Source organism: Anas platyrhynchos, chromosome 3 (assembly GCF_047663525.1).
Source record: "Anas platyrhynchos isolate ZD024472 breed Pekin duck chromosome 3, IASCAAS_PekinDuck_T2T, whole genome shotgun sequence".
Classification (NCBI taxonomy): domain Eukaryota; kingdom Metazoa; phylum Chordata; class Aves; order Anseriformes; family Anatidae; genus Anas; species Anas platyrhynchos.
The window spans coordinates 119,924,566-119,946,453 of record NC_092589.1 but is presented as its reverse complement, the minus strand read 5'-3'; the positions used below and the strand labels follow the sequence as shown (position 1 = coordinate 119,946,453).

The 21,888-nt window shown below is 50.1% G+C and overlaps 2 protein-coding genes across 2 annotated transcripts in view; one reads left to right on the top strand and one right to left on the bottom strand.

Moving 5' to 3' along the window:
• LOC110354783 (interferon-induced very large GTPase 1-like) overlaps positions 1–21,888 on the top strand; it is a 170,171-nt gene that overhangs the window by 96,418 nt on the left and 51,865 nt on the right. The window lies entirely within an intron of this gene.
• On the bottom strand, positions 8,908–16,297 carry LOC139998566 (interferon-induced very large GTPase 1-like). Its single transcript, XM_072036646.1, has one exon. It carries the CDS (start codon positions 16,295–16,297, stop codon positions 8,987–8,989), a length of 7,311 nt encoding a protein of 2,436 aa, XP_071892747.1. The 3' UTR covers positions 8,908–8,986.

Genomic DNA, 21,888 nt, shown 5'->3' with positions numbered 1-21,888 from the left:
TGTTGAGCCAGGCTGGTCGTCTTCCCCGGTGGCTCATCTTTGGGCACATGGGGATAGACCGCTCCTGTGCCATTAGGATTTGCCTCTTGAATAGCACCCAGCCTTCCTGAACCCCTCTGCCCTTCAGAACCGCCTCCCATGGGACTCCACCAACCAGTGTCCTGAGCAGCCTAAAGTCAGCCCTCCGAAAGTCCAATACAGTGGTTTTACTGGTTCCCTTCCTGGCCCCGCCAAGAATAGAGAACTCCACCATTTCGTGGTCACTCTGCCCAAGACTGTTCCCGACAATCACATCCTCCACCAGTCCTTCTCTGTTTGTGAAGAGAAGGTCTAGCAGGGCACCACCCCTGGTAGGTTCACTAATCAGCTGCGTCAGGAAGCTATCTTCCACGCTCTCCAGAAACCTCCTAGACTGCTTCCTCTGGGCTGTGTTGTGCTTCCAGGATATGTCTGGGAAGTTGAAGTCCCCCACGAGTACAAGCGCTGACGATTTCGCAACTTCTATCAGCTGCCTGTAGAACTCCTCATCCGTCTCCTCATCCTGGTTCGGCGGTCTATAGCAGACCCCGACCAGGACACTAGCCTTGTTGTCCCTGCCGATCCTAACCCAAAGGGACTCGATCTTGTCATTCCTAGCCTCGAGTTCTACAACATCGAAAGACTCTCTAATATAGAGAGCCACACCGCCACCCCTTCCATGCTGCCTGTCCCTTCTGAAGAGCCTATAGCCAGGCATCGCAGCACTCCAGTCATGAGACTGGTCCCACCACGTTTCCGTGATGGCAACCAAGTCGTAGCCTGCCCGCTGCACGATGGCTTCCAGCTCCTCCTGTTTGTTACCCATGCTGCGTGCATTGGTGTAGATGCACTTCAGCTGGGCCTTTACCTTATCCTCCGGCCTTGCCACTGCTCCCCCTGGTACAGCCCCAACAGTCCTCGCTCCAGCCCCATCCCCCTTCTTACCTAGTTTAAAGCCCTATCAATGAGCCCCGCCAGCTCCTGGCCCAGGATCCTTTTTCCCCTAAAGGATAGGGACCCGTCTACGGCCACCAGACCAGGTGCCGAGTAAACTGCCCCATGGTCGAAAAACCCAAGATTTCTGCGTAGGCACCAGCCCCGGAGCCACGTGTTTAACAGGTGGGCTTTCGTTGTCCTCTCCGTACCCCTTCCTGTCAACGTAGGGACGGACGAAAAAACTACTTGCACTCCTGCTCCGTCCACTAACCGTCCCAGCCCCCTAAAGTCTCTTTTGATAGCCTTCAGGCTTCTGTTGTCAATGTCATCAGTGCCCGCCTGGATTAATTTTGTCCCTGCACAGCCTCGCTACATCCTTACAGTCCTCTCTAGTGGCCTGCCCACTTTTCCAAAGATTATAAACCCTCTTTTTTCTCCTAAGCTCAAGCCACAGTTCTCTGTTGAGCCAGGCTGGTCTTCTTCCCCGCTGGCTCATCTTTGGGTGCATGGGAACAGACCGCTCCTGTGACATTAGGATTTGCCTCTTGAAGAGTGCCCAGCCTTCCTGGACCCCTCTGCCCTTCAGAACCGCCTCCCAAGGGACTCCACCAACTAGTGTCCTGAGCAGCCCAAAGTCAGCCCTCCGAAAGTCCAATACAGTGGTTTTACTGGTTCCCTTCCTGGCCTCGCCAAGAATAGTGAACTCCACCATTTCGTGGTCACTCTGCCCAAGACAGCTCCCGACAGTTATATCCTCCACCAGTCCTTCTCTGTTTGTGAAGAGAAGGTCTAGCAGGGCACCACCCCTGGTAGGTTCACTAATCAGCTGCGTCAGGAAGCTATCTTCCACGCTCTCCAGAAACCTCCTAGACTGCTTTCTCTGGGCTGTGTTGTGCTTCCAGGATATGTCAGGGAAGTTGAAGTCCCCCACGAGTACAAGCGCTGAAGATTTCACAACTTCTGTCAGCTGCCTGTAGAACTCCTCATCCGTCTCCTCATCCTGGTTCGGCGGTCTATAGCAGACCCCGACCAGGACGCTAGCCTTGTTGTCCCTGCCGATCCTAACCCAAAGGGACTCGACCTTGTCATTCCTAGCCTCGAGTTCTACAATATCGAAAGACTCTCTAATATAGAGAGCCACACCGCCACCCCTTCTGTGCTGCCTGTCCCTTCTGAAGAGCCTATAGCCAGGCATCGCAGCACTCCAGTCATGAGACTGGTCCCACCACGTCTCCGTGATGGCAGCCAAGTCGTAGCCTGCCCGCTGCACGATGGCTTCCAGCTCCTCCTGTTTGTTACCCATGCTGCGTGCATTGGTGTAGATGCACTTCAGCTGGGCCTTTACCTTATCCTCCGGCCTTGCCATTGCTCCCCCTGGCACAGCCCCAACAGTCCTTGCTTCGGCCCCATCCCCCTTCTTACCTAGTTTAAAGCCCTCTCAATGAGCCCTGCCAGCTCCTGGCCCAGGATCCTTTTTTCCCTAAAGGATAGGGACCCGCCTACGGCCATCAGACCAGGTGCTGAGTAAAGTGCCCCATGGTCGAAAAACCCAAGATTTCTGCGTAGGCACCAGCCCTGGAGCCACGTGTTTAACAGGTGGGCTTTCCTTGACCTCTCCGTACCCCTCCCTGTCAACGTAGGGATGGACGAAAACACTACCTGCACTCCCGCTCCGTCCACTAGCCGTCCGAAATGTGCCCCTCATGTGCCCAGATCCCCCGGGGGTCTGGGGCACAGCCAGGGCAGCCTGAGGGTGCCAGCGTGGTGGGTGACAGGGGAGTTACTGGGTGATGGGGGCTCACTCCCAATTTGCCCATTCTGTTCTGCAAAGAGCCGGGGCTGGGGCTTGTAGGGGGCTGGGGCTTGCAGGGGGCTGGGGACCCCGAGTTTATAGGGCAGTGGAGCACTGGCTGGGGCCAGGTCCTGCTACTCCCCTGCATGGACCAAAGCTTGTTTCATGATGTGCCATCTGGTTTTGCGCCCGTTTGTATTTTTACTCCTGTAGTCCCTGCTGGCATGGCTCCCCAAATCTCACCTCCCCTAATCCCAAACCTCACCTCCCCTAATCCCAAACCTCACCTCCCCTAATCCCAAATCTCACTGGGGGCAGCACGTGTTGAAGATGTGAATGCCCAGAGTGGGAATCAGTGCTCCTGCTGGCAGTGGGGGTGCTGCAGGGGCAGGAGCTCCTTGTGCTGGTGGCTCCTTTCTGCTCCCACACTCAGGTGGGAGAAAGCTCCGTCTGCTCCAGGCTTCACAAAGCAGGATGCTTCCAGCAAGCGTGCTCCTGGCCCAGCAAACCCTTGCCACGTGCACATTTTCCCCTGCCCCGCAGACACGTTTCTTCCCAGCTCCCTGGCTCGAACATCTTTGCCATTGTGGACCTGCTTGTTACAACCCCAAGGTCTCGCCTGGGGAGCTGGCGTCATATTCATCCCTGGAGGCGTGAGGCTGAGCCTGCTTTTTGGGTGTGCATCACTTTGCAGAGCAGTCTGCCCTTTCAGCAGCCGGTCTCCTTCCATCCTGCCACAGCCTTTGCAGCCCCTTACTACCGGTCAGTGCCACCACCACAGCTCCCATCTTCTCTTGAGTATTCAGGGGGTGTTCCCCGGAGGCTTAGCTCCACAGTGACAATTCACCATTTGTTCTTTCTCCCTTTTCAGTAACTGCTTTTCCATGTTAGGACCCTCTCTCTTATCCCAGCCTTACCTTTCTAAGCCATTGTGGTGAGGGATCCTGTTGGGGCTGTTCTGGACATCCAGGCAGATGACACTCTCTGCGTGTCCCCTGTCCTGTTGCCCCTGCTCCTTCAGAATCTGGATTTCTTCAGCACATCTCCTGGTGTGCCCCAGCTGCTGCCCATCCCTTCCTTTGCCTCCCCTGCCTTCACGCTGGTAACCTCCTGCAGCACCATGGGCTCCAGAGGGATGCACAAGAGGATGCTCACTCAATGCTTCCTCTTCTTGGCTGCTGTATGACCTCCTGGGTCTGTTGATTCGGGATGTCCTGGGCATTGTGGCAGTCTGTCCCGCTGTTCCTGTCCTGGGATCCTGGGACATCAGCACAGAGCTGAGCTGCTGTCCTTCTCCTGCCCCTTGGAGCTGCTCAGGCCTGCATCCTCCAAAGGGCAAACAGGTCCAAACTGGGGCTGAGCGGCACCAAACTGGGGAGGTGCACCCTGGTAGAGGTGGTAAAACAAGCACTGGAAGATGTCTGGAGGGACATCTGTGCCAAGGGATGTCCCCTACCACCCTGCAGGCACTGCCACCCAACACCTTTCCTGTGTCACCCTTGGGTGCATGGAAATTGCAGCTGGGGGTTCACAGGAGTCCATGATACACGAGGACACCGAGGCTTTATTCCCTAAGCTTCTCTACCTGATTACAGATTACTGCCAACCACCACTAACAAGAATACCTACGGTTAGCTGCGATGGATGCACTCAACTCCTTGACCTAGCCCACAGCAGCCTGGCTCGGGCTCCCAGGAAAGAAAGGCCTAGGCCCTGACCAGGCCACGAACTTCCTTGATTCCTGCCTGTTCTTTGGAACCCCCCTGAATCAGGTTGTGTGGTGTGCTTTGATGTTCGTCAGCCTGGAAACCAGTTCACAGGACCATGGAATCATTTAGGTTGGCACAGACCTCCAAGACCACCACGTCCATCTGTTAACCTAGCACTGAGAAGTCTACCACTACACCATGTCCCTAAGCGCCACCTCTACATGCCTTTTGAACGCCTCCAGGGATGGTGGCCCAACCACTTTCCTGGGCATCCTCTTCCAATGCCTCGCAACCCTTTAGTGAACAAATTTTCCCTAATATCCAACCTAAACGTCCCCTGGTGCAACTTGAGGCCATTTCATCATCATGTGATTAACAAGCGAATAGCAGGAGGTTCTTCCAAGACTAATTTATCAGGGAGTAAAAGAAGTCGTGGGTGCAAGGAGTGTTGTGCTTGCCTTTCCCATTTTTTGTAGTCTGACTACAAGCCAACCGCTTTATTCCATAAATATGGCTGCATGAGCTTTTGGGGGCTTTCCCTGCACAGCAGTAGGCTGCATGGTGGCGGCCACCCCACGATCAGGCACAGCTCCCCAGGACACTGCTGGAGGCTGAGAGGCCCCTTACCAGCTGCAGATCTTCTGTCAGAGACCGACATCACACACATGTACCAAAGGGTGTTAAGACCTTGCAGGGGGTGGCACTGGGGGGGCTCTGAGGGCCCTGCGAGCCCAAACCGCTCCGGGATTCTGTGATTTTATCAACAGTTGCTGCATCAGAAGTATGGCATCAAATATACACACACCAATGATAGGATGAGAGGGAATGGGCTGAAATTGGGCTAGGGGACGCTTAGGTTGGATATTAGGGAAAACTTCTTTACCGAAAGGGTTGTTAGGCATTGGAACGGGCTACCCAGGGAAGTGGTGGAGTCACCATCCCTGGAGGTCTTGAAAAGACGTTTAGATGTAGAGCTTGGTGGTATGGTTTAGTGGAGGACTGGTTAGTGTTAGGTCAGAGGTTGGACTAGGTGATCTTGGAGGTCTCTTCCAAACTAGACTATTCTGTGATTCTGTAATGAAAATAAATTTACTCTTTGTGTTTCAGCTGTGGGTCTGTTGTTTTTTCTGCTGCCTGCCTGTGCTGGCCCGCACCCCGGCCTAGTGGGATGCAAACATAAAATCGTACAGAGTCCTGCCGAGGGACTGCTGCCTTTGCTCTGTCCTCCCCCACAATGCTCCCACCACATCCACCTCAAAATTAGAGGTTTTACCCTTCTGGAGCAGCCTTGCACAGCTGACACATGTTCCCAGAGCCCCAGGCTGGCTGCCACCTAGCCTTGCATTTAGGAAGCAAGTTGGGATTGGGGGTTTGCAGACCCTTCCCCAAGCTGCATCACCAAGGCCTCATCCTGCCCTGGGAGTTGGTCATAGTGAGGCTCAGCCTGGTCTCCCCATCCTCAAGGCCAATTATCCCATCAGGGAAAGGAATTAGATTGTCAGGATAGCATTTGGTCTTGACAAATGCATACTGGTTGTATTTTTTATCAGGTTATTATCCCGGGGGGCGTATAAAATGATTGTTTCCTGATTTACTCTGGTGTGCGAGATGTACTGGACTATTAGATGAATTAGGACCAGGGGGGCTTGTGAGTCCCTGTTCACCCCTGGTCCTCCTGCCAGGAGCAGCTGCTCTTGGCCTGCTTCAGCCTGGGGTCTTTTCCCATCCTGTACAAACTCTGAGACGATTGTTGATGGTTTTGGAAATGGCCTTGGACAGAACAGTCTTGGAGAGAGATGAATTTGATGGCTGGCCTGTAGATGAATTAGGAATGCAGTGTCTTCATGGCCTCTTTCCAGTACATCCAGGTCTCTGTCATCCTGGGGAGCCCAGACCTGGTCCCAGTACTGCAGACAGGGCCTCACCAGTGCTGAGGAAGTATCCCCTCCCTTGCCCTGCTGGCAGCACTTTGCCCAGTGCAGCCCAACAGAGCTGCAGACCTCTTTGTGGCGAGGGCCCTTTGCTGGCTCCTATTCAACTCGGTGCCCACCAGGACCCCAGGCCCTTCTGTGCCAGGCTGCTTCCAGCCGGCTGCCCCCAGCAGGTGGTGGTGCTGGGCTTGCTCCACCCCAGGGGCAGGACACTGTGCTTGTCCTTGTGCAACTGCAGGAATCTCTTACTGACCCATTTCTCTGCCTGGCAGAGAAATATATATAATATATTTATAATATATTATATATATTATATTTATATATATAATATAAATATTTTATATTTATATAATTATATTATATTATATTATATTATATTATATACATTATATATTATAATATATTATATATTATAATATATAATATATAATATATATAATATATTATATTATATTATATACAATAATAATTTATAATGATAGATATGATAAATATGTATGTATATAATGTTTAATACATAATTTAAATATATATATATATTGATATAAATAAGAGCAGGACCAAGGAGAATCTCCATCTTTTACTGGAACATGACTACGGAGGATAAGGAAAAGGCTGAGATTCTCAATGCCTTCTTTACATCTGTCTTCAGCAGTCAGACCAGTTATCCTCAGGGGCTCCGCCTCAGGGTCTCAGGCTCCCGACCTGGAAGTCTGGGACGGAGAGCAGAATATCCCCCACACAGTTCAGGTGGAAAGAGTAAGAGACCTGCTGCTCCACCTGGACTGTCACAAGTCCATGGGGCCAGATGGGATCCACCTGAGGGTGCTGAGGGAACTAGCAGATGTGATTGCTGAGCCAATTTCCATCATGTATCAGTGGGCCTAGTCAACTGGAGATGTTGCAGATGACTGGAGACTTGCAAAGGTGACACCCATCGATAAGAAGGGAATGGGCCCAAGTTGTGCCAGGGGAGGTTCAGGCTGGAAATGAGGAGACATTTCTGCTCAGCAAGAGCAGTCAGGCATTGGGATGGTTGCCCAGGGAGGCAGTGGTGTCACCATCCCTGGGGGTGTTCAAGGACAGGTTGGACATGGTGCTTGGGGACATAGTTTGGTGGGTGACATTGGTGATGGGGTGATGGTTGGACAACATGATCTTGGAGGGCTTTTCCAACCTTCATGATTCTAGGATTCTATAGGAAAGCTGGGGTGGGACTCTTTATCAGGACCTGTAGCAATAGGACAAGGGATAATGGCTTTAAACTAAAAGAGGGGACATTTATCTTAGAAACAAGGAAGAAAATCTTTAATATGACAGCAATGAGGCACCGGTACAGGTTTCCTAGAGATGCTGTGGATGCCCCATCCCTGGAGGTGTTCAAGGCCAGGCTGGATGGGGCTTTGAGCAACCTGGACTAGTGGGAGGTGGCCCTGCCCATAGCAGGGGGATTGGAACTAGATGATCTTCATAGTCCTTTCCAACCCAAACCATTCTGATTTTATGATTCTAGGAGAATTGTGGCTCACCTTGAAATGAAGCACGCAGAGACCAGTCCAGTCCAACTCAAACAGTTTCTTAGCAAAGACTACAAAGCATTATAATGAATCACCGCTCTTGACAGTTCTTCAGGAGACTCTGGTCATTGGGTTTGCAGCAGGATTGCAGGAAAAGTGCACAGTAAACACCCCCTCCCACTGCACTGGTGCAGGCAGAGACACTTCCATGTTCTCCAGACCCTTTTTGTTCTGTTGCCACCTGCCTGTCTTGACAGCACAAACGCTAAGCTCACGCACTGCTGACAGCTGCTGAGGAAGCTGCAAAGCTGTCTAATTCTCTACATTGGTTATAAAGGGCTTTTAGCCAACACAGAAGTGCTTGGCAAAAGCAGTTGGGGTGGCTAGGAGCTGGAGGGAACTTTGCAAGGCCCAGGCTCATGAATAGGAATGGCTCATGGAAGTGGGGGCACATCTTAACCTAGGATATATACTTAATAACCAATGAGTTAAAATCACTGTCTAAATCCGCATAGGCTGCTGCGTTAATTGCTTTCATGGCATCAGAAGGAGAACAGCACCTGAGTACTGAGTTTATGAATGCAAACAATAACCCCAAAAATCAAAATAGCCAAGTTCCCCACAAATGTTCACCTGCTCATAGACCCCCTTGTCCTTTCTGCAAGTGTGACAAGTATTGCTGCAGGGAAACTGTTCTTTTGCCAGTGTCATGTCTTTTCCCGTAGCAGCTGATATAACTGGTACTTTCTAATGCGGCTTTCGCTCTTCATCTGGCACTTGGTCTTCATCTTGGCGGTATGACTGCTTGCTACCGGAATGTTTTTCTAGTTTCCTTTAAGACAAAGCTGATGTATATATTTATGGCAGGAAAGGAAGAGGATTTTGACTTTATCAAACAGCAAGGGTATTGCTGAGCAGCAGCATGAGAAGCACTCCTTAGTTCACCCAATGTTGCAGCAATTACATTTAGTTTTATTGACAAGGTTAAATCATAATCATTACAACAAGATTTTGTGGTTATCCTCGTATTATGTTCTTCTAAAATGCAAAGCGCTTGCAGTTTTTCCTTCATACCAACTTAGCCTAACATTTGTCCAGTTCAGCGAGTGCATTCTGCTTTGTAACTGTGTGCCATGAAGCAGGGATTTCTCCTTTGCCATGAAATTTCCCATTGTAGTGATGTTCTAGCTGTGTCCTGAAAGAAGACACAAACCATTTCCAGTATGCTTGCATGGATGGATCAGGAAGAATGCTCCAAGTGGAATATGGAGGTCCTGCATCCCGGTATTTCTTGTAGGGGATCCATCTGTCTTCACGAATCCTGAATAAGCAGTCACTTGAAACATCGTTAGAACAAATATCAATGACTAGGTTTTCTGTTTTATGCCATTTGAGTCCTGTCAAAACTTGAGGACGATGGAAGACAACCCGGTGGTCTCCATCATGGTTTGGCATAGTGTTAGTGCAAACAGCCCCACAAAATGGACACTGCTCCTGGCACCCTGCAAACTGCTCAGCCAGTATTGTGTGAGGCTGCCTTTCAAAGGAGCTCATACGAGCTTCTTCAAACTCTTTCCTGAGATCATACATAACGGGAGACATTGCCTTTGTCATGGCATTATTCAGGAACTCTATGTCTGTTATCTCCTGATGTTCAATGCCCTTCAGGTCGCTCCTGGGCAAGTTTAGCACATCTCCAAGTGCCCTGCAGAATTCATCCAGCCAAAGAGAGATTTGATCCTTTCTGTCTTTTCTGTCTTTGACCACCGTGGTTGATGCAAAAACAGCTGACTTTATGCTTTCATAGTAACGAGAGAGGCATTCTCTTAAAAACATCTCTAGCCTCCTGTTCTTATCTAAACAGTACGTCTCAACTTTTGTCTGAATGTAATTATTTAAAAAGTCTCCTGGGGCATTAAGGTAATGCTTGAAATTTTCAAATTTTTCTTCTTCTGCTAGGAATTTCAGCATGTAATATTCCAGTGTGGATCTATTGCCTCTGAAATCTGGTAGTTTATTCTGCACGTCTCGAGCTATGTCAAGAGCTGTCTTCTCATAGATGGCGTGTCGAAGAGCTGGGGCAATCTTGCTGCACAGGAAATCAGCAAAGGTTGTGATACTAGAGGCTCCTTGGCAGGAAATCTGGAAACATTTGAAGAAGTCTTCTCTCTTGCTCTCCAGGTAGACGACTGGATCATTTGCTTTCCTGAATGCAGCATGCATGTCTTTAAACCTTTCTGCTGCCATTCTGCACAGGTACAGTGATAAATCTATTCTGTAATCTTTATTAAAACTGTAATTTGCAGTGGTAGGAACAGAGTTCATACCTTCCTCCACTTCATTCAGTAATTCATGAATAAAAGTTTGGCTGTAATCCATTTTGTCCTTTTTCTTCTTCTCAATGTTTGCCTTCACACGCATTATGATGCTATCTGTAATGCGTTGCATGCTGTTCTCATCTGCATCATCCAAACTCTTAGAAAAGATGCGGAAGCCTTTTTTCTTAGACACATGTTTCTCTATGTCAAGGGAAAATGTATTATTTTGGTATAAATTCAATATTTGTTTAACTATATTAGACTCCCTAAAGTGCTCTAGAAGGACATTTTCTATGTCCACATCGATGTTTACCTGTTCCAGAGGGGGAGCAGCAGAGGACACTTCAGCAACCCACAGCTTCCAGATAGAATTGAAGCGGTTTCTCAGTTCACTTTCTCCTAATTTCTGGCCTTTTAGAGACAGGGCCACCTCTCTGCTCTTTCTCAGGAGCTCGTTTTCATATTCAGACTTCCTCTCATCCAGTTTACTCTGGCTCTTCTTTACTTCTATAAGTTTCGCACACTTCCTTCGCGTTTCAGCAAGAAGAGACTCTCTCAGTTCTTTCAGCTTCAGTTCCGTGCTGCTTTTCCACTGGATCAGTATTTCATGGTCTCTGTCTTCACTGAAGAATGTTTCCATGTTCTTGGTGATGGCATCACTTCTCTCTTGCACCAGTTTTTCAAGGTGTTCCGTGGTGACCTTGCCCAACTCCCCGTTCTGCACCTTGTTTTCCAGTTTCATTTGCAAGTCTAAGATGTGACTTCTCAGCTGCCAGGTCCACTGACTAAATGCAGTTTCCAGTTTCTTGTAGGCAGCAATCTCCACTGAATTCTTGAAGCTGAAAACAAAGTTTTCATTCAGCAGGGCATTCCACAGGTCGCTAATACGAACTTTCAGGCTGGAGAGCCTCAAAACACTGCTGTGCGATTCCTTCTTGGCAGCTTGGAGAATTTTGCTCTTTAATTCCTGGACGTTCTGGCTGTAGGTGGGGTTGGGCGGTGCCATCGGTGGGTTTCCTTCCCACAGGTGAGCAAAGTAATGAATGTGGGTGTTCACGTCAAAGCGGATGATGTCGCTGAAGCAGGTGATGTCACAGAATTCCTGCTGGGCCGCGGTCACGGTCATTTCATCCAGCTTTTCCTGCAGACGTCTTTGTCCTTCCATGTTCTGTTCCTTTGCGGTTATTTCACCCACGTTTTGGTGCACAAAGAGGCAGCCTGGGGAAAGATTAACTTGCTTCATCCTCAGGAAAGCCTGCACAGCAATCTGAAGGACGTCTTGCATTTCCGAAGGATTTTCTCCAAAGATGTTGATCAGAGTCATGTTGCCGATGCCAATGACAAAGGTGGCCAGCTCATTGTCATGGTTAAGTGACTGCTTATTGGCCATCTCTATGGCACGAAGTCCTTCTGTGTCAACAACAAGCATGTAATCAAAGTTCAAATCCTGCTGGAGCTTCTCGTCCACTTTAATGAGCTGCATAAATGCTCCCCGGGTGCACCTCCCTGCGCTGACGTTAAACTGGAGACCAAACATGGCATTCAGCAGGGTTGACTTCCCTGTGCTCTGGATGCCAAGCACGGAAAGCACAAATACTCGCTTGTCCCCTAGCTTCTCAATTAACCTGTCAAAGACGGCTCCAATCCATTGCAGTGGTACGTAAGAAGCATCACCATCCATCAGCTCAATGGGATACCCTAAAAGCATCAGATCAGCAGCAATTTCAGGTAGTTTGATTAAGCATTTTTCTTTGGAGTTTGTTGATTCCAGTGCCTCATAAATCTGCCCCAGCTCTCTCAAAATATGCTCAAGGCCAATGGACGAATCATTGATTTCATTGGAAAGGGCATCTAACTCATTCCTCAATTGCGTTTTCAGGTTGTTGTTTTTATTGTTTTTCTTTAATGCCAGGATTTGAGACCATAACTGATGATACTCTGTCTTCAGCTCATCAAGGCGATCAGAGATGTCGTCCATAAAGATCTTCATCCACTGCAGAAAGAATTTCTTGGTATTGTCTGGCTGTGACTGGAGAAAGTCAAGGACTGTTTTCATCAGCTGATTGAGGGGAAACGCTTTGCTTAGTTGCTCTTGTCGTATTGCAGACTTCTCCAATTCAATTTGGCTCCGATGATGCTCTATGCTCTTGCTCCCCTTTTCCTGCAAGCGAGTGAGTTCTTTGTCCTTTTCACACCACTTGTACCACAGTTTTCCCTGAAGAGGCAGTAGCTGTGATTTAATCTCAGACAACTTCTCCTTCTTCAACAGATTCACCAGTTTGATTGCTGTTTCTTTGGCTGTCACACACGCTTCTGCATCTTCATCGACTAGGAAGCCGTGCTGGCGAGCTGTGCTCAGGCATGCATTGAGGCTAACAAGCGTGCTCGACCCTTCCACTAGGTCTCGGATGGTTTTTTTCAGCTCACCCACTAATTCTGCTTCATTTCTGTTCTTGATCCCTATTCTTATGTTTTGGCTAGATCGACCAGCTGCAATGCTCTCTTTCTCAGTGAAAAGGCAAACCAAAGGCCTCTGAGACTGCCACAGATCATGTAAAATTTTCCTGCCTTTCTCATTGCTCTGATCCAACTCAGAAACAAGAACCACATTCACTGCAGAGATCTCCCGTAAAAACTGCAGCTGGGGTTCGTGATCCCTTGCATCTCCGTGCAGGTTACAGAAAGCAACAGGGCCGTTAAAGCTGTCGTCGTCGCTACCACGGGGAAGGTACCAGGAGATCTCCACAACACCTTGCATCAGGAAGCAGTCTTTGGTGCTGCCTTCGCAATGGCGGTGGAAAAAAGTGTCGTGTTTCTTCCTGCTCAGCAGGGCATTCAGGAGCTGAGACTTGGAAGAGGAAGGAGAGCTGCCGATGCGGAGGAAGGACACGATGGGCATCTCTGCCTGATAAATGAGTTTGTTGTTGTGACTGCTAATCCTCGTCTGCTCTCCCGATTTCATCGTCCCTTTCCAGCTCTTCTTGATTTGGCTGAGGGACCAGAGAGGGAACTCTATCTGTGAAGTGCCCGGGTTTGGTACCAGGAGGGGTAGTGCAAACTGGCAGAAAGAGAGCTTGGATGAAAGGTACTGTCTCATGAAATCATCAGCACAATGAAAAATTGCCATCTGGAGGTCCATGGGGTGCACATGACTCTCCCTGCTTGCAGATTCAGGGGCTCCTGTGTCCAAGTCACTGAGAAAGTCATCAAAGGAATCAGAGGGCTCATGCTCCTCCGCTGAGGTGTTTGGTGTGGGCACAACTCCCGGCTTACTCGCTTCCTTGCAAGTCAGGTACCTCACCTGATAATCCATGGTCAGGAGCCTTTGCAGGAAGTAAAATGGTAGCTCGCTGTCCTTGCTGGGCTGGCTGTTGTGTACACATGTCTGGTGTATTCTGTGGAAATCTTCTGTGCCCATTTTTCTTGGATAGTACCTTTCCAGCCTGAGGCGCTTAAGTAAGTTGAGGAGCTCTGGGCTTGCAGTGGCTTGACTTGCTTTAGATTTGCTACTTTCTGATTTAGGTTTGCACTGACTGGGAGGCTGCATGCCTTGAAAAGCATCTTCCAGGTCTTTGATTATATGGTCTTTCTTCAGGTTGTCAGATGTGTCCTCCAGTTGCCCATAGATGAAGGATTGCAAATCTCTTTCCAGCATCTCCCAGTCTTTGAATGCATTGTGCATTTCGAGGAGAACTTCCATCTCTGTGGACCATGTGTTTTTCATCTTTTCTTTCATGAAAACTAAGCGGTCATTCTTCTGCTCAGGGGTCACCTTCTTGTTTTCGGATGTTATGGTGAGCCCTGTCAGCAGCAGGAAGGCCTGAGCTCTGCAAACATCCTGTTCCTTCAGGCTCTGATACTCGTTATGTGTCATGTGCATTTCCTTTATCATGAAATTAATTTTTTCGACACCCAAGAGGCACTGAAAAGTGCTGCTTTCTACTTGGTATCCCGTGCTGGTTGTAACTAAGAGCACTAAGAGTTCTATGTCTTCCTGTGCCCTTTGCTGCAGAGACTGGAGCAAGGAAGAAACAGACTGGCTTATAGTGAAGGTGGCGTTGATCTTTGCGTCATGAATGGCAGATGCAGAAGTTGCCGGTGCGTAGGTGACTTCCATGATGTACTCCTTCATTTGCAGCATTGTCGTACTGAGATCATCAAGACTGGAAACACTGGGAGTTTGGGGAAGCGTGTGGTCCTCGTCGAAGACCCATTGCATAATGAAGGAAGCCCTGGGGAAGTCCTTGACAGAATAGATGTGAGGATACAGCAGGCACTGCAGCAGAGATTTGATGTAGGTGGTGTTTTCTGGAGAAGACTTCTGGCAAAAAGAAACAGTGTTCCCCAGGAACTCCTGCAATGCTTTGTCTGACAGACATATGTTGATCCAGACGCTGTGATTCTTTGTTCTGTTATTCAGACCCTGTTGAAAATCTAGCAACATGAGCAGTTTCTTTTCATCCACCATCCCCTCCCAGGTCTTCACTTGCTCCAGGAAAGCTCTGGCCTCTTCTACGACACTGGCCAGTTCCTCTCCAAAGATCACACTGGTGCTGTGGTCCATTAGCGCTTCATAGACAGTCCTGAGGCTGCTGCCCATTTGATGGGAGGCTTTAAAATCGCTGCTGTGGTTGGACAGGATTATGTCCCACACTGGGATCAGCTGAGAGCCCCGGTCGATCACACACCAGGTTGTGTTATTGGCCACAAGCCCGCATTTCCACTCGGGAAGGGAATCCGTCTCTGCTGGGCCCCCTGTTTTGGTCACATAGAGCTGAACTGCTGTGTGGGTGCTGCTTCTGTCTCTTCCCTGAAATGATGCCTGTGAGCTGGCGTTTGTAGCATCCCCCTTCACTCCCCACTTGGTACCGAAGACGCTGAAGCTAGCCCCGACGTAGCTGTTCAGTGCTTCAGATGTTTGTTGCTTCATCTCATCCCATTGCTCTGCCCTGAAACCTTCGGCACATGCTTTCCACCAGAATATTCCCCCAAAGTGGATGGGTCCCTGGTTCACGTGGGACCCAAACCTGCTGAAGAAGCTGGCGCACCTGCTCTTCAGTAGGTGGGACCTGTCTGCCTCCTGGGTGATGCTCAGAAGCTGTTCGATGTCTTGCAGCTCTCGCAGGGCTGCGTCTGAGAGGCGAAGCTGGTCCTTTTGGAAGTAGTAGGAGGCCAGAGGGATGTACTGGTACATGGTGGTGCAAATGTACGCCTGCTCCGAGCGTGACCGACGGGAGTCCTCTGACTGTGAGGACATGCTGGAATCTACACGTCTTTCAACAATGAGCCCCGAGAACCTGTCACTGGCAGAAGCGCTGAGGCTGAACCCCAGCTGCTCCATGGACTTGGTGAAAGTGGCTTCTGCTGCAGAGGAGGAGAACTCCTTCCTCTCAAGCAGCGACCCTTGCACTGGACCAGTGAGCATGAAGCCATCAGGGACCCTGATGAGTTGCTCTCGCTTTGCCAGCACATCCTCCAGGCTCTTGGTTTGGTAAATCCCCTGCAGAGCCAGGCCTCCCGATGCCCGCCTCAGGACCTCCTCGTCAGAGACGTTCTCCCTCTTCCCCATGGACTTCTCCTGCTGCTCCAGTTGCTTCCGGATGCTCACCAGCTCATCCAACAATGCCTTCTCTGGAGGTGCCCAGTACTCCCTGGGAATGTCCATGGCTTGCTGTAGGGCCTCCTCTTTCTGTCTTATCATTTCCTTGCTGTGGTTACGGCTCTTCTGCATTTCTTCCAGCTCCCGTAGGATTGACTTGGCTTCTTCTTGTCTCTGCTTCATCACATCCAAGTGCTGCTTCTGCAGCTTTTCAACAGCTGTTTTGTTGTCTGTGATTCCCAAGAGCTTTCGGAGTGCCTTGGTCTCCCAGGGGGACCGTACTTCGCACTCCAGTTTAAGGTAGTCTTCATATTGCAGATGTTTCAAAGCATTTATTGACTTAACACCCAGTATCTCTGACAGTTTGGGGAGCCAGTATTCTTCATCAAGTCCTTCCTTCTCAAATGCTTCTGCCAGCAATTGCTTAGCAATTCGTGCTTTTTCCCCAGCATCTGCTCTCTCCTCCTGTGACTCCATGGCTGTGGAAGGGGAAAAGAGACTTTTGTTACATCAGGTTAGAGGAGGCCACCACCCCTTAGAAGAGGCCTCTCCATAGTTCCCGGCCCATGGATTTCTTCTGCCCTGCTGCTGGAACCCAGCCTCGGGCACCCCCGAGACAGGCAGACACAGACAGACAGACACACGCAACCACTGGCACGGCTGCACAAATAGCCATGGACAAGGCGCTGCCTTCAACAGCACCCATATATAAGCTGCCAGGACTCGTCTCACCCGTCACTGGCTCCTCATCCTTACAGCACTCGCCCACACGAGGTAGAGAAAGGGATTGCCTGGAGAGAGGCAATCTCTGGCCCATCAAGACGCGACTGGAGACTGGATGACCTTAATGAAGCCAACACTCTTGCCATCCACATACCCTTACACTTTTCTCATGCAAAACTACTAACTAAGGGAACAACGATGGTAAATTTTCTAGAGGGGAAGGCATATGAGGAGCGGCTGAAGTCACTTGGATTGTTCAGCCTGGAGAAGAGGAGACTGGGAGGAGACCTGATAGTGGCCTCCAACTTCCTCACGAGTTGAGCGGAGGGGCAGGTGCTGCTCTCTGGTGACCAGCAATAGGACCCGAGGGAACGGCATGGAGCTGGGACAGGGGAGGGTCAGGCTGGATATCAGGAAAAGGTTCTTCACCAAGAGGGTGGTTGGGCACCAGAGGCCTAGGGGGAAGAGGGGGCTCCCTGTGTGGCACCTGCCCTGCCCAGCGCAAGTCAGCGAGGACCTACCTGCCCTCCCTGGTGCTCTGCAGCTTCTGCACCGCCTCAGCCCAGCTCTGGCAGCCTCTCAGCCCAGCTGCTGCACCACCTCAGCCCAGCTCTTGCACTGCCAAAGTCCAGCTCTTACCCCACCCCTTACAGAGCCCCAAGCCTCTGCACTGGTTGAAGCTTCCTGTTTACATAGCAGGGAGAGGCTTTCTTCTTTCTTGGAAGTCAGGCCATTAGATGATACGGCACCTGAAAGTGAAATTTGGCACCTGCTGGTTGTGCTGGGGCTGAGCCAGGCTGCTGGGGCATCTGCATCCCAAGCCCCAGCCAGGGGGGTATGGTGGTTTTACTTTGCTGGGCAGCTGAACTCCACCACAATGTGCTCTCACTCCCCCTCCTTTGAAGAAGATGTGGAGAAGAAAGTATGCTTAAAAGAAAACAAAACCCAAAAAACTCATGGACTGAGATAAGTGAATTAAAATTAATTTAATTTAATCTAATTTAATTAAATTTAATTTAATCTATTTTAATTAATGGGGAAAGGAAGAGGAAAAAGAAATGAAGGAAAAAACAAAACAAGCAGAAAAAATAAACACAAGTGAAGGCTGTGCGGAAGCACAGGGAGAGAGAAAATAAATACCTGTCTACTTCCCATCAATGAATGACGTTCAGCTAAATCCCAGGATGCAGGTCCTCAATACATATAGCAGTTGTTTGGGAAGACAGAAGTGTTCATAATGAGAGCCCCCCCCTCTCCTTCCCCTCTTCTTCCCCTCACGGGGATGGACCCCGTGGTACGGACCCATATCTGGAGCAGTTCTGGAAGAGCTGCTGCCTGTGGGCAGCCCCCTCAGGCTCAGTTTGGGAAGGATGGCAACCCGTGGGAGGGACCCCACATGGAGCAGGGCCAGAGAGTGACCAAGAAGGAGCGGCGGAGACAAAGTGCATTAGACTGAACACAACTCCCATTCCCCCATTCCCCTGTGCTGCGTGGGGGAAGGAGGTGAAACAGGGTGGATGGGGGAAAGGTGCCTTTGGTTTCTCTCCTTTGTTTCTCACTTCTCTAGCTTGTTTAGTAATAAGCAATAAATCTTACTATCTCCCTATGCCAAGTTTGTTTTGCCCATCAAAATAATTACTGTGTGATATCCTTGTCCTTATCTCAACCTTTGAGCCCTTTTCATCGTATTTTCTCCCTGCTCCCCTTTGAGGAGGGGGAGTGAGAGAGTGGCTGTGGTGGAGCTCGGCCGCCCACCCAAGTAAAACCACCACAGAAGTAGACTCAACAAACTCCCTGGGTAAAAGGGAGGTTATAAGTTTAAAATTCTACTGTGTAGTATTTTATAAAAATCAACAGGGAAAGTCCAGAGTCGGGCCAGCTTTGTGGAAAAGCAACTTGGCACTGAGATTTGTGAAATGCTGTAAAAACCAATACCACGACCTATTGTGTGTATCTGGAGTATTGCACACTGCATAAGATACGCGAACACTTTATCAGACAGCACTTTGACCCTGGCTCCCCTCAGATCCTCATAGACAAGCAGACGGCGTTTGGGCTGGATGGGCAGCATGTGGTGGATCAAAAACTGGCTTCAAGGCCACGGCCTGGTTTAGTTGGAGGCCAGTAAGCAGCAGGGTCTGGTTCAGTTTGACTTCAATCCTCATTGATGATGAGGGTCATGGGGCAGAGGGAGCCCTTACCAGGCCTGCAGATGGCACAAAGCTGACAGGAGCAGGGGATACACCAGAGGGTGCTGCAGCCGACCCGAGGGATCCGGCCAGCCTGGAGAAATGGGTCAGTAAGAGCCTCCTGCAGTTCCACAATGCCTCCTGCAGTAGTTTGGCCAGCATATAGGTCTGAGAAAGACTTAAATTTATAATTTATATGTACTTTGATAGTACATATTGCTTGTTCAGCACTATGGCACCAGGCTGCAAGTCACCTGGATTGAAAAAATACTGCCATCAGCACAGCAGCCCTGGGCACGTGGCTGTGCGTTATCGCTGTAGCCTGTCAAGGATTGCCAAGTGCTCTGTGAGGCCAGGGCCACCAATTGTGCGCTGCCCTGACTTTGGGATTATGCACAGAATCAGAGAATCATAGAATATCCTGAGTTGGAAGGGACCCGTAAGGGTAAGGATCATCGAGTCCAACTCCTGGCACCACAGAGATCTACCCAAAATTTTAGACCATGTGACTAAGCACACAGTCCAAATGCTTCTTCAATTCCGACAGGCTTGGTGCAGTGACTACTTCCCTGGGGAGCCTGTTCCAGTGTGCGACCACCCTCTCAGTAAGGAACCTCTTCCTGATGTTTAGCCTAAATTTAGCCCAAGCTCCTCAGCTTGACAAAATTCCAACAGGTGCTATCACTGGTGATTAAGGAGAACAGATTGGCGCCTGCTCCTCCACTCCCCCTAGTGAGGAAGCTGTTCTACGATGAGGTCCCCCCTCAGCCTCCTCTTCTCCAGGCTGAACAGGCCAAGTGCCCTCAGCTGCTCCTCATACATATTCCCCTCTAGGCCCTTCACCATTTTCGTCGCCCTCCCCTGGACACTCTCCAACAGTTTAATGTCCTTCTTGCACTGTGGTGCCCAGAACTGCACCCAGTACTCGAGGAGAGGCCACACCAGCGCAGAGCAGAGCAGGACAATCACTTCCCTCGAACAACTAGCGATGTCATGCTTGATGCACCCCAGGGTACAGCTGGCCCTCCTGGCTGCCAGGGCACACTGCTGGCTCATATTCAACTTGCTGTCAACCACAACCCCCAGACCTGTCTCTGCAGGCTTGCTCTCCAGCGTTTCGTCCCCCAGTCTGTACGTATAGCCAGGGTCGCCCCGTCCCAGGAGCAGGACCTGGCACTTGCTCTTGTTAAATTTCATGTGGTTGGTGATTGCCCAGCTCTCCAGTCTGTCCAGGTCTCTCTGCAAGGGCTTTCCACCTTCAACAAAGTCCACAACTCCTCCAAGCTTGGTGTCATCAGCAAATTTGCTCCAAACACCTTCTACTGCTGCATCGAAATCGTTTATAATAAGATTGAAGAGGACTGACTCCCTAAAGTGGAGCCTTGGGGGACCCCACTAGCGACCATCTGCCAGCCAGAAGTGGCCCCATTTACCACAACCCTTTGAGCCCTGCTCATCAACCTATTGCTCACCCATCGTATGATTTTTTGTTTTTATCTCTATGCTGGACATTTTGTCCAGTAGAATCCTATGGGAAACTGTGTCAAAAGCTTTGCTGAAGTCCAAGAAGATCAGATCAGGTCGTTTACCTTGGTCGTGCAGGGGCACAACCTATAAACAGAGCAAGTTGCTCTGTGTCAGGAGGGGAGGGGGCGGGAGGCAGGAACATCAACCGAGGTTAATGTTACCTCCCCAGGGAAACCTGCAAGACATTGATGCCTACCGCACCAACGGGATGCCGACCACGACCTGGCTAAGTATCTATGACACCAATGACTGGGAAAAGCATTGAGCACATCAGTACCCTTGTCATCACGCTGGGGTCGGTATGTTAACAAGCTAACTCATTAATAAATTCTTTGTGTTCCCCTGACAGACCCCCACTGGGACCCTAATCACCCCAGAACTTATGGACAATGATGTAACTGGACAGCACCCACAGCTGTTTATCCTTTGTACTACATGGTGGACCCAAATAAACAAGCAACTGATTAGGGCGTTAGTGGACGCTGGGGCGGAGGTCAGTATTATACATGGCAACCCAGGAAAACATAACAGAACTTTAACCCTGGTGCGGGGTCTAGGGGAGCAACCAGTCACGGGGAAACTCATGAAATGCAAGTTGCAAATAGGCAATTGGCTACCTCGTGACTATCAGGTCATGATTGCTGAAGTTGAAGAGTTTATGACTGGCATGGATATACTCTGAGGAGGTGCATTAGCAATAGGAGGCTCCCTAGGGGTATTCGGCACCACACAGTGGCTGCATATGCAAGCAGTCCGGGTAGGGAAAATAGCGGAGGAGGCTCATGTTCCAGTTGCTACTGAGGTAGTTATGTGTGGTGGTTTTACACGGATGGGCAGCTGAGCTCCACCTCAGCCACTCTCACTCCTCTTCCTCCTCAAAGGGAAAAGGGGAGAAAATACAATACAAAGGGCTCAAGGCTTGAGATAAGGATGAGGATATTGCTCAACAATTACTCAAAATTGTTGATGGGCAAAACAGATTCAGAGTAGGGAGATAATAAAATTTGTTGCCTATTACAGGCAAAAGAACGGGCTAGAGAAGTGAGAAACAAAGGAAAGAAACCAAAAACGCCTTCTCCCCATCCACCCTCCTCCACCTCCTTCCCCCACAAGATGCAGGGGAATGGGGGAATGGGAGTTGTGATTGGTCTATGGCACTTTGTCTCTGCCGATCCTTCTAGGTCACTCTCTGTCCCCGCTCCACACAGGGTCCCTCCCACAGGATGCCATGCTTCCTGAACTGATCCTCTGTGGGCTGCCCACAGGCAGCAGCTCTTCAAGAACTGCTCCAGATATGGGTCTATACCACGGGGTCCATCCCTTAGGAGCAAACTGCTCCAACCTGGCTCCCCCACGGGCAGCAGCTCCTGCCAGGTCACCTGCTCCTGCGTGGGCTCCACTCCATGGGCTACAGGTCCGGCCTGGAATCTGCTCCAGTGGGGATCCTCCACAGGTGGCAGTCTCGTTCTGTGGAGGTCCACCTGCTCCTGCGTGGTCTCCTGCACAGGCTGCAGCGTGGAACCCTGCTCCACTGTGGTACTCCATGGGCTGCAGGGGGACAGCCTGCTTTACCACGGTCCTCACCACAGGCCGCAGAGGAACTTCAGCTCTGACACCTGGAACACTTCC

Bases quoted from the DNA above. Each gene is read 5' to 3' on its own strand.
- LOC139998566 (XM_072036646.1), bottom strand. From the start codon at position 16,297: ATGGAGTCACAGGAGGAGAGAGCAGATGCTGGGGAAAAAGCACGAATT.